Here is a 12,521-nt window from a genome sequence, read left to right on the forward strand (position 1 = left end):
TTTTAACATTGAATCAATTTAAGATAGCACTTAATTTTCTTAAGTGTGAAATGGGGTTAATATTAATAGTACAGCTCATATTTGTTGTGAGGATTCAATGAGTTAATCTACAGGAGGCACCCTCGCAGTCATGAATCGGTAGTTGTTAGTACCCTTAATGATGGCACTTTCTCTGTTAAGGCTTTCGCAGCTTCCCAGGCCATCTCTACATTCCCACAGCATTTTACACTGCCAGCCTATGTGGCATATTGCCCTGTATCACATAGTTTAGTGGTCTGTCTCCTCTACTGGGATCTGAACCTCTTAAGGGTAGGAACTTAGGGCCGGGTGCCGTGGCTTGCGCCTGTAATCCTTAGCACTCTGGGAGGCTGAGGCAGGTGGATTGCTCAAGGTCAGGAGTTTGATACCAGCCTGAGCAAGAGTGAGACCCTCCCCCCCCCCACTCTATTTGGCCAACTAAAAATATATAGAAAAAATTAGCCGGGCATGGTGGCACACGCCTTAGTCCCAGCTACTCAGGCGGCTGAGGCAGGAGGATGGCTTGAGCCCAGGAGTGTGAGGTTGCTGTGAGCTAGGCTGATGCCACGGCACTCTAGCCTGGGCAAGAGAGTGAGACTCTGTCTCAAAAAAAACGCCAAAAGGGTAGGAACTGACACTGTCCCCTCAGCACCCAGTGCAACACATGCCACATAGAAGGCACTCATTAGATGTTGAATGAATGAATGCAGTGGATCAGGAGATTGTGGCAGTGCTATTTTTCTATTTAAGATAAGCCCCTTTAAGGAAAATGGTGTTGTTCACTTAACTCCCCACTGCGGCTAAGGCCCTCGGTTAAAGTAAATGCCACATTTTTAGTAAGCAGAACATGTTGCAAGTGTATAGGGAATCAGCTCTTCGAGAGAATTTTTACCAAAAAAGCAAATGCTATATCCCTGAGATGTCCCCAGTGGAAGCTTTGCTTGCTTCAAGGTTCATGTATGATTTGAGAGCTGACCGGGTGGGTGGAAGGTGGGCTGAGACTATACAAATAACTGCTATTGATTGATCACTCTGCCAGGTTTTGTGTTCATTTCTTTTCCATGGAATCTCTATTTATACTCACAGCAACTTCAAGTGGTTGGTAGTATCACCACTATTTTACAAATGGGGAAACTGATTTGTCCATTCTTTTTTTTATTTTATTTTTTTGTTTTTATAGGCAGAGCATTCCACACTGATGTCCATTCTTTTATTCCTCAAATGTATATTAAGTCCCAGATACTTCTTGAGAAGCTGTGGATACAGGAGTGAACAAAACTGAGCAAAACCCCTGCTTACTTGGAACTTGGTCCAGCGCTAAGAGGCAAACAATAGATACACTGCCAATGTATTTCAGGTGGTAAGTGCTATGGAGAAAAATCAAACAGGGCTGGGAGAGCGGGGAGGAGGCTGCATGTGTGGGTGGGTGTGGCTGAATAGAGGCTATTGCAAACATTTTAGAGGTTAGGTAACGAGGCTGAGGACACTCAGCTCTACAGAGGGCACAGCCAGACTCCCTTTCCAGGTGATCAGACCCTGGGCGCCAAGATGTACCCGCAACCCCATGCTCCTTGGCCAACATACAGTGAGGACGGACAGCGCCAGACAGTTGTGCACCCTTTGCCGCCATTATCTCATCTGACCCTCGCAATAACTTTAAGAGGCAGATATTATTTCCACACGCAGCTTACTTCCGTGGAAGGTTCAGAGAGGAGGATAAGAGACTAACCTAAGCTGGTTCTGGTCCGGGTGCAGAAGAGCAGATAAATGCCACTGGCTCAGAATCCTGAGTGTGCGTTTCCAGACATTCTCGGCTTTCTTTTAAACCGTGTATCTCAGAACTTGAAAAAAAAAGAAAAAAACCAAAATACAGCTCGAGTCTCAATAAATAATTCCTACGATTTAAGGAGAGTAAAAAAGGAATCACTGCTTTAAAAAAAAATATTTTTGACTGCTTCAAAAAAGTAATGCAGACGTCTCAACAACCAAAGTGTGCATGGAGCAAGGTTTTCCAGCCCCGTCCCTAACGCGCGCCCCAGAGGCAACGGCCGGCCTCTCGTGGGTCTTTCCAGAGGTACTATCAATACACACGCATCAAAACTTACTCTAAATGGTGAACGGTTATTGCAATAAAAATTAACGAGTGTCTAGGCCCTGTCGTCGGTGTCTTGTTTTTACAGATTAGGCGGCAAAATCTAGTTGAACTTCGAACCCCGCCTCACGCCGCACCCGGGGAGGTCGAGTCCTCTGACTCTCAATTGCCAACTCCCGAGGAGGCTCCGCCTTTTTCCCCGCCTCCCCCTACTCGGCGGTCCATTTTTGGGCTTTCCTTGGAAAGTCTCGCGATAGCCCGCCCACTTCCCATAACTCCGTGCGCTCTCCCCTCCCTCCCTCTTTCCGCCATCTTTCCGTGCCGGTGAGTATCTCCTTTTGCGGGCTCCAGCCTCATCCGTCGGTTATCGGCACCATCCCACGGTCTAAGCCTCGGCTTCGGTGTCCTGAGGGGACACTGGGCCCCTCTTGGGCCGGGGGTCCTCGCCTTGCGGGGGCCTGAACAGGCATAAAGGCGGGCCATGCCCGGGCGTCCCACGCTCTGCACTCTGGAGACCTGGATCGGTGGAGTGCAGGCCGAAGTGCTGGCGGGCGCCGGAGCTCTTGGCCACCTAGCCCCGGCGCGGGCCGCGGCACCTGTACCTCCTAGTGGCTGAGGCAGCAGCCCCTTGGCTCCGGGCGGCGGGAAGCGTCAGAACGGTGGTGGCCGGGTGAGCAGTGCAGCTGCTCCTGTTTGCGGCCTCGCTGGGAACTTGGGAGGCTGAGGCCACCCAGCAGGCAAAACTGCGTCTTGTCGTGGTTGGCAGTTTGCTAGCTCCTAACTTGGATTTTCTGGGCTGCGGAGTTATTCTTTAGACACTTTGCTGTACTTGGAGTGGGTTGAACCTCTGCTGTTGGCACTTTGCTCTCCGTACATGGAAGCTTTCGAAACTTTATATTAGAGCATATCGTGCAGTTCGTGCCCATTGGAAGAGAGTTCAGTCTGGTGGCTTGTAAAATACTGTGCTTGCCTCCGTGGTACATTTGCTGTTGGGCACAGTTTTAAAGGGCACAAAGACGATGCTTTAGTTTAATGTGTGTTAGTGGTAGGTGAAGATGAATTGATTTAAAGTACAATGTTAATAACATAGGCAGTCCTGACTTTAAGAAATTTGGGAAACATTACCGGTGATTTTAGCTTCTGTTTTGAATAACTGACCCGCCATACCTGGTGTTTTCGTTTGGGGTAGCTGTGAATTCCCGCCAATTCTGAGGTTTTCTTGTGTCAGATGGGTTTTTTCCCCCCCACATTATTTTATCTCCAGCTGTACTTCGTAGAAGAGTGTGGTTAGTGAATGAGTGAGGTTGAAAATGTGCAGGTTGACATCTTGACTGTTTTTAACCATAGAAGATAGTAATGAAGGGTTTTCTGGGTGCTGGGAGTTCTGGAGAACCAGCCTGCTTAGGCTTAGGAAAACTTCGCTACAGTAAGGGCAGAAAGAAAAGGATGCTTTGGGTGTCTGTTGATGTTGCCAATGCCAATAAAACCTCTATTTTGTTTTCCCTAAACAGCCATAATGGTGCGCATGAATGTCCTGGCTGATGCTCTTAAGAGCATCAACAATGCCGAAAAGAGAGGCAAACGCCAGGTTCTTATAAGGCCGTGCTCCAAAGTCATTGTCCGGTTTCTAACTGTGATGATGAAGCATGGTAAGTGTGCTGTGTTTTATGTTTTGATGTCACACTATTTAGGAATGGGTCTTGTAGAAATTAATTACAGGGTACAGTGTCTCAGTCATACCTGGGAACTATAATGCAGTTGATCTGCAGGGCTGTGGAGGAGACATTGTGTACAAGTGAGACCACTAAAAGAATCATCTAGGATGGAATTGTTGGAAAAAGGAGGAAGCTTATGTTTGACAGACCATTGGTCTGGTAGATGCTGGGGACCTAAATAACACAAGTCACTGACAGGGCTCCTGAAGTTGTCTAAGAGCTCCTGGGGTAGAGAGGAAGGATTATTGCATGTCTTTGGAACAAACTAGCCTTTGGGAGTAGGAATAATGAAGGGACAAGGAGAAGCTAATCCCTTTTAGAATTGCAAGGTGTATTTTGGGTGTTGCCCCCCAAATTTTACATATTAAGTAGGTTGTAAAAATTAATTTTGATGTAGAGCAACTGTCTTTCTCTACCCAGACTGTTTGGAGAAGCAGTCACTGGGATGATGTGAGGGCAAATAGTCTAGTAGGTTAGAGGAGATTTAGGTCTGAAATTGATGTCTTTCATTTAATACAGTTTTGTTTTGTAGGTTACATTGGCGAATTTGAAATCATTGATGATCACAGAGCTGGGAAAATTGTTGTGAACCTCACAGGCAGGTTAAACAAGGTAAGAATAGATATTACACCTTTAAAAGCCTTAAGGATTGTTTAACATGGTGATGTGTATTGTAATTGCTTTTGTAAATACTGAATAGTGGTTCCATAAGTTTAGGAATTGGCTAAAATTGTTCATTTCTTTTGTGTCACATAACTTCATTTCTTCCTCAGGGTAGTTTGCTCTAGGCTTAGGTCTGTTGACCTAGTGTTTGTGGGGTATGGGCTATCTGAAGGGTGAAATTAACACTGGTACTGGTATTTGATTTGGTATTATGTTAATTACCTCTATCTACACATGGAGTCAGTTCATTAAATAGGGGCATATTATACTACCCATCTCACTGTCTTGAACTTGGATTGTTCAAGGCCTCTAAGCCACAGTATAAATAACTTATCTATCCTCTTGGTGATGCATTGAATTTTTTGAACAGAATCTTTTTATCTTTGAGTAAGTGGGACTCTAAATACCAATTATTAGTACTTTTTCTGTTTTTGATAGCATAGGTTTTTGAGGTCTAGGCTCCTCTTCAATTTGACTTGTCAGCAATATAAGTAGATCTGTTTAACTTTGTGGTTTAATTAATTGCATTTCTTTGAGGGAGCGGGGGTAGGTGTCTATGCTAGTTGAGATCACTGAGCTTGCTAATAGCATAGACTGTCCTGACTTTCAGAAATTTGGGAAACATTGATTTTCAGCTTCTGCCTTCTCTGTTCAAGTTTGTAGCTTTCAGGTTTGCAGGGAGTCTGATGATATCCTCTAGTCTAATTCAATACGGGAAAACAGTGGTTAAAGTCAATGGTTAGTGACAATTACTGGGTTGGTAAGATTATTTCCTGGTCTAACAGTTTCTATTTTAAAAAGATACTTCCCTATATAATGAACTTGCTTCGTATGTGGATAGAGGTAATTTGTGTACAAACAATGGGATCTGAAGTCTTCGTGAAAAGATTTGACTCTCAAGGCTCATTTTGAGTGTGTCATGTTCTAGTTGTAGCCATTAGAAATTGTCACTCTGACCCTCACAATGTGTTTTTGAAGTGGAAGTGTCTGGTTTTTTCCCCCTATTTAGAAGTTAGAAAAACTCAGGTTAGGTTCATATTGGTCTCTCAGGAAGTTAGTAACTGGTGCCAGTATGTAGTTTAGCAGTTGTTAAAACTATTGTGCAGATTGAGTTGATGTTTAAAAAAAAACAAACAAACTCAACTTTAAGTTTGAGAAGTACCGTGTACCAAATTCCCCTTGGACGTTCACTATACATAATAGCTTGACAAATAAACTTGAACAGAACAGCGTTCTCTAAATGGAACTTACTTGTGGCACCCTTGTTCTGTGGTATACTCCTTTGAAAAATTCTAGCCTAAGACCTTTGAAATCCAGGCTCTCCCACTTAACTGTGATTTTGGGCAAAGCCAACAGTTTGATTTTAGTTCTTCTGAAGTTGATTTACTCCCTTTATAAAAGAATGTCTCCCCATCTCTTTCATGCAAAGGATGACCAACCCTTACTGTGAAAATGTGGAAATGGAGCTGGGAAGTAAGATAAGTGTTTAAAGACAATACAGCCATTAAAATTCAATTGCTCTACGTTGGGACAAGTTGAGCTGGCTTAATTCTAGCTGAAGGAGGGATTTGGCTGCTGGAATCAAAGGCCTGGGTGCTGCATGGAATAGAGACTTGGGGAGGAAGGCCTTTTCACTGTACCTTGCCTGGAGAGGTACAGGGAAGACAAGTTTTCCCTTACCCCATCCCTGTGTTCTTTTCATCTGGTGTGGGATTGCCATCAACTGTACTAGTCAAGTGACATCATGGTTGATGGGATAATGGTAGAAAAGGGAGAACCTGAGCAGGCTTCGTTTTTTTAAAGTATCTTGGGATCTTTTAAGTGATTATCTGGGGGATGTGCACACACAACTGTTTATCTGCTGTCTTAGCCTTCTGGAGTTTTCACCGTAAGGGTACTAATCTTAGTGTTTTTATGTGGTCAGTTCTTGCATGTAAATAGTGGGAGCCTTTCTGCAGTGCTGTTTTTAAGTGTATCAGTGATTTGTAGAGCGGATCTTGTGAGCAGAGGGGGTATTAAGTTAGTGGATGTTGTTTAAACATTTATTGTGTTTTAAGATTGGTGTGTAACTGAGTGATTATAGTGCTCTCGGAGAGCTCTCATTTTGGAGGGTGGTTGTTGGATGTGTCCCACTGGCAAAGAGATGAGATAATTGTAAGAACTCTTTGCTCTTCCTGTCTTCCATCATTTTGCCAGATTAGTTTGGAAAAAAGATTTGCCTGTGGTTGTAGGACACTGTCCCTCAGAAATGTATAAGGGCATCTCATTGGTGGGAGCAGCAGTTCTTAGATTTTAGTTCAGTGCCTGTGCTGCATGTTCCTTAGATAACTAAAACTTTGCAGTTTTTAGTTTATGGGCTAAAGAATTTGTCTCAAGAATTTGAGACACTGCACTTTTATTTCAGCCTTGCTATGGAAAAAAGTTTTGACTGTAATCTTCCATGTCTAAGACTTGGTCTCTTGGCTTTTTAAAGTCTGGTCATTTGTTCTGGGACAGCTCTTCCAGCCCACAGGATGCGTATCAGTGACTAGACACTCATGTATTGCCTTGTGTTCCACCTCTTTCATTGACTTTTTCATGCCTCTGCTTTTTCTCCTAGGCAGGCAGTCCTACTTAGGTATGTTTTTTGAATGGCATTTATATCAGAGGTTGTGTATAGATTAGGTACTGATTTAAATGATGAGTTTGTTGGTTTGTGTGACTATTCAATTATGAATTCCATCTTGTGCTGTTCAGTTTTTCTGTTATTGATAAAGTGTGAATAATTTTTTGTTACTCTTTTACAGTGTGGAGTGATCAGCCCCAGATTTGATGTACAACTCAAAGATCTAGAAAAATGGCAGAATAATCTGCTCCCATCCCGCCAGTTTGGGTGAGTTGGCTTTCCTCAATTAAAAGAAGTTCAATGCTGAGAATTGCTGGGATGCAGTTTGACTTGAGGTTGGTTTTCTTTTTAAAGCAGTAGTAATTGTCTATCCTCAACCATCTTGACCAAAGAATTAGCTTTTGTTTGCCACGTTTCTCTTCTCTTTTTTTTAGAGATGAGGTTTTGTTGTGTAGCCTTGGCCGGAGTGCAGTAGCTATTCACAGGCGTTATAACACACTGGCCTCGAACTCTTGGGCTCGATTGATCCTCCCAACTCAGCCTAAGTAGCTGGGAGTACAGGCGTGTGCCACTGTGTCTCCCTGCCTCATTTCATGTGTTAGGCTTCAAGTTCTGCGGGGCATATGAGAGCTTAGACTGACAGAACAGCAGGATTGTGTCCACTTTCGTGTCTGCTCTTCGCCTCGCTGCATGTGGCTCATACTGTGTGTGTTCCCTGTGATCCCAGAATACTGGCCAGAATCGCTTCTGGGGACTTGGTTTGAGATCTTCATCCTCCTTAAGAGCCTGAATTCAAATCTTCCTCTTTGTGCTTTAAAGTTATGACACCTTGAGCAAGTCAAGTAGCCTGGATTTCTTCATCTGTGAAAACAATAATAGTTCCTCTTTTTAAAATTATCACCTGATTTAATTTTGTTAAAGAGCTTCAGGATCTGACACAGTAAATCCTTATCTGTGTTTAAGAACTTAATGTGCCCCAATTATGTGTTTGGTGACATAGTTTAATATGCTCTCACTTCATAGTTACTATATGACAAGTACAATGTCAGAATCTTTTTTTTTTTTTTTAAGAGACGATCTCTGTCATCCAGTCTGGGTACAGTGGTGCAATCATAGTTCATAGTAACCTCAAATTCCTGGGCTCAAGCAGTCCTCCCACCTCAGCCTCCTGAGTATCTCTGACTACAGGCACACGCCACCATGGCTGGTTAATTTTTATTTATTTAGTTTTGTAGAGACAGGGTCTTGCTATGTTCAGGCTGTTCTTGAACTCATGGCCTCAAGTGATCCTACTGCCTGGCCCTCCCAAAGTGATGGGATTATAGGCATGAGCTATCAAACGGCCGAGATACTGATTTTTTTTTTTTTTTTTTTTTTTGAGACAGAGTCTCACTTTGTTGCCCAGGCTAGAGTGAGTGCCGTGGCGTCAGCCTAGCTCACAGCAACCTCAAACTCCTGGGCTCGAGTGATCCTTCTGCCTCAGCCTCCCAGGTAGCTGGGACTACAGGCATGCGCCACCATGCCCGGCTAATTTTTTTATATATATATCAGTTGGCCAATTAATTTCTTTCTATTTATAGTAGAGACGGGGTCTCGCTCTTGCTCAGGCTGGTTTTGAACTCCTGACCTTGAGCAATCCGCCCGCCTCGGCCTCCCAAGAGCTAGGATTACAGGCGTGAGCCACAGCGCCCGGCCCGAGATACTGATTTTAATGCTTCACGGTTGACTACCCCTTTTATGCATTTATCTTGACCCTCATAATAACCCATGAGGTAGCCAGACATTGCATGAATGAATGTCTCTCTGTACAATAGCACTTTAATGATTTATTTAAAAAAATAAATGCATTAAAACATTTATTAACTGTGTGTCCTCCGTGTCTCTTTACCTGAGAGCAGGTGACATTTTGAAGTTAAAGTTTAAACAGCCTTTGTTTTCAACTCAGCTTGATGGTTTCCCAGTGTTAGCAGAGGTCAGGGCTGTGTGGGGGTTGTGGCGGGGGTCTCTGATTTGGCTTTGGTTCTAAGAGCCACATGTGCTGCCAGTGCAGGTAGTCACCAGCTCCTTTTAACACTGATGAGTATGGGTGTTTTTCTGCAGCAGAAAGCAGCTCTGTGTATTAACTGTTAAACTCATCAGCATTTTCTTTTCCACTCTATAGTTTCATTGTATTGACAACTTCAGCTGGCATCATGGACCATGAAGAAGCAAGAAGAAAACACACAGGAGGGAAAATTCTGGGATTCTTTTTCTAGGGATGTAATGCATACTTACAAATAAAATGCCTCAGTGGACTCTGGTGCTTCTACTCATCGTCTTGAGCCTTCACAGCAGTGTAGCAAGAGTGTGTGGGGATGTGCAGCCGTTGTGTTAATTGGTGAGTGCTGTTCCCTGAAGTAAACAGGACAGCTTTGTGATGTCTAACCTCCACCCTCACGGCTCACCGGAGATTGCTGTGTCTGGCCCTGGGTGGTTGAGTCCAAGTTGGGTTCCAGGTTTGGGAAACTTGCTGTGTGATTGCTTTTCAGAGGGGGGGAGGTATATTTTTTTTAAAAGGTAAAAGTTCTCATGAAAGTAATAAATGCAATAAGAAAACAATCATCCCTGCTCTCCACCAAAACGAGCTATTTGACACTTTGTTTGGTGTGTTTATTTTGCCTGGCTGTGAGCATTCTGGAGGTAGGATTTTAGATCCTGCTGGGATCACTGTTTTAATAGACACTTGCTAGGAATTTTTTTTTTTTTTTTGGAGAGACAGTCTTGCTCTTTCACCCAGGTTAGAGTCCCATGGCATAAACCTGTCGTAGCTCACAGCAACTTCAAACTCCTGGCCTCAAGCGATCCTCCTGCTTCAGCCTCCCCAGTAGCTGGGACTATAGGTACATGCCATCATGCACAGCTAATTTCTGTTTTAGTCAGGCTCTTGCTCAGGCTGGTCTTGAACTCCTGAACTCGGGATCCTCTCGCCTTGGGATCCTCTCGCCTTGGCCTCCTGGTGTACTGGGATTACAGGTGTGAGCCACCACGACAGGCCCATCTAGCAATCATTCTGAGGGGCTAGTGGCGATAACAGGTGCCTACTGGAGGAGGTTGGAGCTGTTGATCACTGAGGAGATAGTCCCCATTGATAGAAGAAAGTGATTTGGGAGGCATGTCTGGGTTTGGGAGGCTCTGAGTAATTAAGAACATGGGTTTGGGGTAGTCCAGTAGACCAGAATCGAGGTCTGCTCCTATACTCAATATCAGTTTCTGTACGTGTAGTGGAAATAATGCAAAACCTACCTTGGAGTTGAGAGAAAAATAAGTATAAAGTACACACTAAACACTGACAGTCATGTTATGTAGTTGTATTTGTCAGGCATAGAGGTGAAGTGAGTCCAGAAGACTCTTCAAAGAGCTCATTTTCTTAATGCCAAAAGGTTGTAAGCTCTAGGATGTCAGGGCCCATGTTTGCTTTTGTTTCCATTTGTGCCTCTGGTTCCTGACACAGAGATGCCTCAATAAGTAGATGTTGATTCAATAAATCATCAGTTTCTTTCTGGGCACAGATTCCAATAATAGGATATGAAAATGGCTCCATTTGCTATCACCATTTTGTGGGGATCCTATGCCCTTTGGATTGGTCAGGAGGGGGAAAAAATCTGGGTAGGGAAAAAGTGGGTGACCTGTCTGATGGGTTTAATAACACATTTCTTTGTGTTAGCAAGGAAGAAGCTTCTGAAATCCTGTAAGTAGATTTAACATGAACTGGGGCTGGTTGGCCTGGTACTACACCCCAGAATTCGAGGGCCTGGAGATAGGTTCTTGCTGGTAGGATGACTTGGCTCGAAGAGAGTTCTTTCCCCTGTGGGATGAGCCCAGTGTCCACTTCCCGTGTGCTGCTGCCAGGCAGAGGCCTGGGGTGGGAGTGGGGAGAGGGGTAACAACATCTGGGTCATTCAGGCCCACCAGGGCACTTTTGAGTCATTGTATTAAAGGGGGCCTCAGCACCAACCCAGTTCTAGGCCTAGGATCCACAGGTAGGTGCCAGGGATACAATGCATTTTCTAAGAGAAGATACAATGCAAAACTTAGCCATGCATTTTTCTGGACACATTCCATAGTCTTTGACCAGAGGTTGAAAAATTTGTTCAGAATACCAAAGAACCATCGCCAAGGACCTCCCCATTTTAGCATGTCTGGGCCAGTGGGAACTAAGGGTTAAGGCTGTTGGCCTTACCTCAGGGTGCAGAGCCCCACGTAGAAGAGCACATAGGACAACACTTGAGGGACAACTCTACCCCAGGGTGGAAGTTCACTTTCAGCTCCTGGCCCGTGGGAAAGCAAGTTTTGGGAGACTAAACTTGAATCTCACTTTGCTTTTTAGTCTTACCCACCATTTTCCAAAACACATGACAATCCTGAATCCCAGATTGACCCCGTCTGTACTCTGCCTCTGAGCCCTTGCTCCTGGTTCACCCTACCTGGAAAGACTTTCCTGAGAGCCAGCATAAATGTCACTTTCACCAAAAATTTTACCTTCCTCCAAAGGGAACATGTATATTATACTTTATGCTCTCTCCTGAAAATATGAATGCCTTACTAAGACTAATGGTTTCTAGTGCATGTTAAATATTTATGCCAGGCATAGAGCTAAGAGAATTAACATATATAACCTTATTAATCTTCACAGTTCTACGTCATGGGTACTGTTATCAGCTTGTTTTTCAGGTAAAAAAGGCACAGCTGGGAAGCCATTTGTTCAAGATGCTAGGAAGTGGTCAAAGTCGGTATTTAAATGCTCTTAAACCACAGCCTACTCTTGTGGCTACATTCTCTGCCATTCACTCTACTGGTCTTTCCCTGTGTGTATTAGGCAGGGGTTCTCAAACTTTCTAAACGGGGCCAGTTCACTGTCCCTCAGACCGCTGGAGGCTGTTGGAGAGTGCGGTGCACATTCCACACATGTGCATTATGGGTGCGGGACGAGTCCTGCTAAGCAGGACAGGCAGTGGCGGCAAAAAACACCCAGCAGGCCAGATAAGTGTCTTTGATGGGCTGCATGTGGCCTGCAGGCCATAGTTGAGGATGCCTGGTATTAGATGTCCACTGTACCAGGCACTTGGGATACAGGGTGCACAAACATGCAGTCAGGGCCCTTTTGGAGCCTGTTACCCTAGTAGACTGAGCTCTCCACAGCAAGTGCTGTATTCATCCATGTGTCCCCAGCATCCAGCCTCTCCAAGGGGATGTCCCGATGCTTAAAAAAAATCATCTCTGACCCTCACAGCTGTAGGGAAGCATGCTTTCTAAAGTCTAATGCTGTCTACTGCCTCCGCTGCAGTGTCGAGCCCACAGAATTCCATGGGCCCCAAAATCAGTCTCAGCAGCCTGGGAAATGGAGTGGGATGAAGGCAGGGTTTTAGTTCAAGGTCATTGCTCCGACACC

General features: G+C 44.5%; 1 protein-coding gene across 2 annotated transcripts; it reads left to right on the forward strand.

Moving 5' to 3' along the window:
* The first annotated feature begins 2,373 nt into the window (after window positions 1-2,373).
* RPS15A (ribosomal protein S15a) lies at window positions 2,374-9,385 on the forward strand. 2 transcript variants are annotated; one of them, XM_012736045.3, is made up of 5 exons: window positions 2,374-2,434; window positions 3,622-3,759; window positions 4,358-4,437; window positions 7,275-7,360; window positions 9,255-9,385. In XM_012736045.3, exons 2-5 carry the CDS (start codon window positions 3,627-3,629, stop codon window positions 9,346-9,348), a joined length of 393 nt encoding a protein of 130 aa, XP_012591499.1. In that variant the 5' UTR covers window positions 2,374-2,434; window positions 3,622-3,626; the 3' UTR covers window positions 9,349-9,385. The 2 variants fall into 2 exon arrangements, with proteins under 2 accessions (XP_012591499.1, XP_012591500.1); XM_012736046.3 differs by lacking the exon at window positions 2,374-2,434 and adding an exon at window positions 2,497-2,780.
* Window positions 9,386-12,521: the final 3,136 nt, after the last annotated feature.

This window comes from Microcebus murinus, chromosome 19 (genome assembly GCF_040939455.1).
Source record: "Microcebus murinus isolate Inina chromosome 19, M.murinus_Inina_mat1.0, whole genome shotgun sequence".
Classification (NCBI taxonomy): domain Eukaryota; kingdom Metazoa; phylum Chordata; class Mammalia; order Primates; family Cheirogaleidae; genus Microcebus; species Microcebus murinus.

Bases quoted from the DNA above. Each gene is read 5' to 3' on its own strand.
- RPS15A (XM_012736045.3), top strand. From the start codon at position 3,627: ATGGTGCGCATGAATGTCCTGGCTGATGCTCTTAAGAGCATCAACAAT. The intron at 3,760-4,357 runs GTAAGTGTGCTG...TTTGTTTTGTAG, and splicing joins AACTGTGATGATGAAGCATG to GTTACATTGGCGAATTTGAA. The intron at 4,438-7,274 runs GTAAGAATAGAT...ACTCTTTTACAG, and splicing joins TCACAGGCAGGTTAAACAAG to TGTGGAGTGATCAGCCCCAG.